The 6000-nt window shown below is 41.5% G+C and overlaps 1 protein-coding gene across 1 annotated transcript in view; it reads left to right on the forward strand.

Annotated features, from left to right (window-relative positions):
* The window catches only part of LOC134624293 (NACHT, LRR and PYD domains-containing protein 12-like), a 521298-nt gene extending 518984 nt beyond the window's left edge, over nucleotides 1-2314 (forward strand). Inside the window, exons 14-15 of the mRNA XM_063469262.1 lie at nucleotides 1578-1624; nucleotides 1773-2314. Of these exons, the coding sequence (XP_063325332.1) occupies nucleotides 1578-1624; nucleotides 1773-2314 (589 nt within the window). The remainder of the gene's footprint in view (nucleotides 1-1577; nucleotides 1625-1772) is intronic.
* The last annotated feature ends 3686 nt before the right edge of the window (nucleotides 2315-6000 follow it).

The following is a 6000-nucleotide window of genomic DNA, read 5'->3' on the forward strand; positions in this document are numbered from 1 at the left end:
ACAGTCACAGTGACAGTCAGTGACACTGACAGAAGGATGAAACAAGGCTGTGAATCATTTCAGTGTGTGAAAATGAGGCAGACAGGAGCAGCTAACATTTGGAAATGGAAGCTTAAATACTGGAAACTCTGATAAGCTAATGCTGTTTATGGGCCCTGTTAGAATCAATATTTCATTCTCATTCTGTTGTTTGAGAACAATAACAGAAAAATGTGCACAACAAATTTATTGTGAATTCAGCTGTGAATGCAGAGTTTCCAGTATTTATGCTTCCATTTCCAAATGTTAGCTGACACTTTATCAGGTACACTGGCATCTATCTCTCCACCAATAACAACTCTGGTCCACGAGGTATGATCAAAGCGAAGATTTATTGGTTACATGCATGGAGTTCAACACTGTGCAGATTCAGCATTGAACTGTCTTACAATATTCAGAACAAAGACTTTATAGGGGTGAAATAGTACAGCCCCCCTTCTGTTGCCAAGCAGACTCAATAACTCCTACGTCAATCCAAAACCACAACTGTTCAGTTAACTTTTGACACAGTCTAAAGAACATTGTCTTCGGCTCGAACCCAGGTGCTTCCCCTCAGCTCGCCTTCACTGTCGCTTGTCTCTGGATCCTGCATCTGCTTCTCCATCAAACAGTCACGTACACCAACCTAAAAACTGCAACCCTAGCAAAACATACTTAAACTTTCACCTAGTAAATGGGTCTACTGCTGGGTGTGTGTGTGCTGTGTTACCCTCGCTCTGCACCTTATTTGACCTCTCTAACTATATGTGTCTGTATGTGGGTGTATGTCTGTGTATGTGTGATCCTCACGCTGCACTTTAATTGACCTCAGCTTAGGCACTCAGGCTAAGGCCATCCTGTGTGTACTGATCTTGACTTATATGTAAAATATATAAAACAACTGTTTCAATCTAATACAACTACTTAAAACTTAATCAAAGCTTAATCAAAGATATAAATGCATAATAAAATAACCTGCTCAAAATACTTGCACTCAGACTCTGCTTTCGGTTTCACTTCCTGCCCTGCACACTCTGCAAACCTGCAGTTTCCTGTGAAGACTTTTAGGCTCAGATTATCTTCAGAGGTTAGCCTTTTTCAAATAATGCAATGTAATCTGCCTATAAACATTTTAAGATTATAGATTCAACTCAACAGTTTAAAGTGGTTCTTCTTGGACCTGTAATAAAAGCTTAATTGGGTGCCAATATGTTTAAACATCTAAATGCAATATCAATATTAATAATTAATGGAATAGTAATAATGATTATAAAAATAGCCACAAAAATATCTTTCTCCTCCTAACAGGTTCTAATGCGTATTTGCCTTAAATTAGATGTAGGTGCTAATTGCGGCCTACTTAGCATTAGCTGCTCACATTGTTATAATGCAGGGGAAAATAGTGTTAGCATTATCAGATAATGTTGACCTTGGCCCACTGGAAATGTTCAGGACTCTGTTTGCTAAAGATTTAGGAGTGTTTCTTGATAGCTCTTTCTTATTTGAGAAACAAATAAATTCTGTTCTGACTGTGCTGCTCTGACCCCTCCTCCTTTCAGGGTGGAGCCTGCTGGAGTCCGATGGTTGAGACCAGGTCTGAGGAAATGTAAGTGTGTTTTTAATGGGATTCATGAAAACAAAGCAGCACACATTCAACCATCTTCATCATGTCAGGAGTCATCATCAAAGTGTCAATCAATGAACAGATGATGGATCAATAACTGCAGCTGGATTGTGTTTGTTCTCTCCATCAGATTCCTGTCAACTCACAATCGACGCAAACACAGTACACACAAACCTGCAACTGTCTGACAACAACAGGAAGGTGACACAAGTGGAGGAGGTTCAGTCATATCCTGATCATCCAGACAGATTTGATGGTTGGGAACAGCTGCTGTGTAGAAATGGTCTGACTGGTCGCTGTTACTGGGAGGTCGAGTGGAGAGGAGACGTTTATATATCAGTGAGTTACAGAAGAATCAGAAGGAAAGGAGGCAGTTATGACTGTGTGTTTGGAGGGAATGATCAGTCCTGGAGTCTGTGGTGCTCTGATGATGGTCCTCGTTATGTCAGGCACAATAACAGCTACACATCCATCTCCTCCTCCTCCTCCTCCTCCTCCTCTGTCTCTAACAGAGCAGCAGTGTATGTGGACTGTCCTGCTGGCACTCTGTCCTTCTACAGAGTCTCCTCTGACACTCTGATCCACCTCCACACCTTCAACACCACATTCACTGAACCTCTTTATCCTGGGTTTGCAGTCTGGTCTCCTGGTTCCTCAGTGTCCCTGTGCTGAGTGTAAAGAGTGTCTCCTGTTAGAGAAACACTCTGACTGTTGAACAGATAGTTCAGTCTGTACTAGGGATGCACCGATACTGGTATCGGGTATCGGGGCCGATACTGTAAAATGTGTGCGTACTCGTACTCGTAAAAGTTAACCGATACCATGAACCGATACTAATGTAGCCCGGATGGGAATTTGGGAGTAGATACTCATAATTCCCATGGACTTAAACGCCACGGTAACATAAGGTGTTCACAGTTGATGTTATGTGATGTAACTCTACCCTGAATGTAATTTGCCATGTAATATGTCACAAGGTAAATACAGGTAATTAGAGCAATCAAACTGTTATGTTAATCATAAAAGTATTATTTTATGGTATGTAACTCTGAAGGGAGTTAAAATATTTTTCAGAGTTCTCATTTTCTGGAGGCCCGTGAAGGTAGCATAAAACGGGACCTGTGTATCTGTTGCAATGGAGGAGGAGAAGAGAACGGCATGGAGAGATGCACGAGGTTAGCTGAACCAAAGTGAGAGACTCGGCTAGTTTTACTGAGGTTAACCAGCACAAAAGAGTGTGTGACTAGAAAGCTGACCGTGTGAGAGCTTTGCTGCTGTGTTTCCAGCTACGACCGCCGAGGCTAAAGGCTAGCCCGGACTGCTTGGCTTCGCCTCGGAGGCAGCCGCTATGGACTGTCGGAGAGCTGGACAGTGACGGGCTAACGTGCTGTAGCAGAGACAGCATCGGGTCCGCAGGGAGTGGATTTAGTGTGGGACTGGTGAACGGCGATCTACCGGGCAACGGAACTGTAAGTCAGACTTTTGTGCTCTTACTGGGGAGAAGAGGATTTTTCTCCATCGTCCGGCGTGAGCAGCAAACAGGCCTGCAACAAGTGTGAATGTGAGTGTGTGGAGCCCATGTGTGAATATTGTGTGTTTAGTGGATTTATATAACGTGTTTTGGAGTGTGTATTAGTGAGTCACTTACCAAAAGGTGATAACATAAGTTGGGTTGTTTAATATAATTTGAAAGGGAATTATGTCATTTATACAGTGTATTTCATTTGGTTAAGGAATTGGAATATCATTTGAGTTTAAACAAGGGATGTGTTGTACAGTATTTGTCTCTGCCCTTACGTTCAGTAAACGTTTCGTTTGGGTTAAAGAGTTGTCTGGGGTCGTTTCTTTACTACTGGTTAAGTTTAACTTGTGTGTGGTAGAAGTATCGGTTTTTGTACTCAGTATCGGCAAGTACTCAGATCCAAGTATCGGATCGGTTTGAAAAAATTGGTATCGTTGCATCCCTAGTCTGTACATGTCTGTCTCTTTCACTCACCAACACGTTTTCAGATTCATGGATTCAATCAGTTGATGTTTGAAACTCTTCTAAATGATTCCTTGTAAACTTCTTCCTCTTCAGTCCTTTAAAGATGGAAGCTCCCATTATTCCAGGATCCACATGTTGTTTTCTGTCTTTTTCCACTCAAAGCTTCACAGTGAATATCAGTATGTTGTGTTTCTCTGAAGCTCGGTTCACAACCAGCTCCTCTGCATTTTCAACAAGTCTGAGCTCATTAAAATGAATCCAAATGTTTGATTTCTCTTTATTAATGGGATGTTTCCAAACTCTCCACATGCTCTTACTGTTTCACTCATTGTTGGAAGCTCATCATGTGAAAATGTTTCAGCCATAGAAGCTGAAAATATTGGCTCAATAGTTTTGAATGCAGTTCTAACCAGTGTGCTGGGATTTTAAAAATACGTGGCTGCTGCCTGATGTTGGCCTACAGAGGAAGACGACTCACTCACTCTTCTTCACTTCCTCCTTAAACATGTGGAAGGAGGGCAAAGTGCTGCCAGACTCCTATTTCTGACAGGAACAGAAGAAACCACAGCAAACTGTTCCAGTTATTCATCTTCATCACAATCTATTTATCTATTATGGTGACTTCAGTCTGAGGGTTTGAAGTTTCCATGTCTGTGTGATGTGTGGTGTGAAGGCTGCTGGTTAAACTGGGACTCACTGTTTAAAGCACTGAGTGCTCATAGAGAGATGCTCCATGAGTCCCAGTACAGACTACAAACATGGCGGAAACTTAGCTTTGATATCCACACACTCTGCACATCTGTGAGTAACTGTGATGAAGATGTGCAGAGATCTGTGTACAAACAGGAGAACGACTGTAAAGACTCTGTGCTTCTAACAGCCTCTGTTAACATATGTGAGGCTGTTTGTTGTTGTTGCCATGGAGCTTTTCACTGTTTGGGTCAGCAGGTCATGTGATCAGGTTTGTTCTGTGAAAGCTCGACGATGGTTCAGTGTCAGGGTTTGTTTGCATTCATCAATAAATATCTAAATAAATCAAAGACTCCATGTTTTTTCTTTCATCATGTGACCTCTGCTCATCCATCTCTGTGTGTATCAGGATCAGGTATCAGGTATATCCTGCAGTGATAACCAGGCAGGACTGAAACACATCCAAGCTCACAGCTGTCACCATGGTAACAGCACCGTCCATCCACAGGTGAGGGGAGGAGCAAAAAGAGGGACTTTCACCATTTTATACTAAAAACACTCAACTAATGTTTCTAATATGAATTTTGAATTGTATTTATTTAAAAGGGACAGTGCAGTTTAACATAGTTCGATGACGCGACGAATCCTACTTCCGGGCCTAAAGTAGTCTGCGTTTAATATGGGTTTTGCGTTGTTAACATGTTTAATGCTTTGTATTTTCTTCTATTTAATCTCAAAAAGCTCCTAAAAACAGTCAGTGATCACCGTTGACCTCCCTCGGCTTTTATTACCGCTAATCATTTATTTAAGCTCAGTTTTTAAAACCTTAAGATGTAACTAAAGCACAGCCCATGCAGCAGTATATGAATAACTAACCTCGTATTGTGGATGGATTATCTCAGTTGTTCTCCTGGCTGAAGTTTGGTCCGTTTACAGCATCCTGCCATGCGATTACATTTGTTCCTGACCACCGAGAACACTCACGTTAACTTTTATCAAGTGGAAAAAAAGTTAGCTTGTTTATATTATGCTAACATAGTTGTGTCGCTAGCGGTCACGTAGCACATCATTACATACCAGCTAGCCCAACTTCAGTAACCCTACAAACGTCACTGCTTTTTAGTTTTCTGTCTTCATTTATGTTGGAAGTGATAGCAGAGCTGTACGTTTTAATTTGTTTCTAAACCCCCGCAGTCAGGACATGCTATATTGTATTTAGATGGAAGCTAGTGAGCTAACTTCCTGCTAACTTCTAACTTCGTTAAATGTCATAAATTCTGTTTTCATGGATGCCTGGATGTTAAACTCAATTGTTACACCTGGTAGAGCAGAACGCTGATCATTTTATTAAAGATGAAAGACTTTAGACAGTGTTTTAACTCTCAGTAATGCCACAGTGATCGTTTGATATATGGACCTGCATCAGAGTTTAGGCCCAGACACGGCTAGTGACGTCAGACTGAACAACCGGATAGGATCTCCCAGCATCATCACTGTGCTGTCCAATCATTGTGTGCTAGGTTACCCTTATAGTGCGATGTGTGTTTGCACAAAGAGAAGCATGTGTGTCAAATACAAATAAGCACAGAACAGAAAAAGCTGCCAGTTTCTTCTATTTAGAGTCAAGTTAGTGTTTTGTGTCTTTGTTTGAGGCCTAATGTCAAGCAGAGGTGTGTGTAAC

The sequence above is a fragment of the Pelmatolapia mariae genome, linkage group LG3_W, assembly GCF_036321145.2.
Source record: "Pelmatolapia mariae isolate MD_Pm_ZW linkage group LG3_W, Pm_UMD_F_2, whole genome shotgun sequence".
NCBI classification, from domain to species: domain Eukaryota; kingdom Metazoa; phylum Chordata; class Actinopteri; order Cichliformes; family Cichlidae; genus Pelmatolapia; species Pelmatolapia mariae.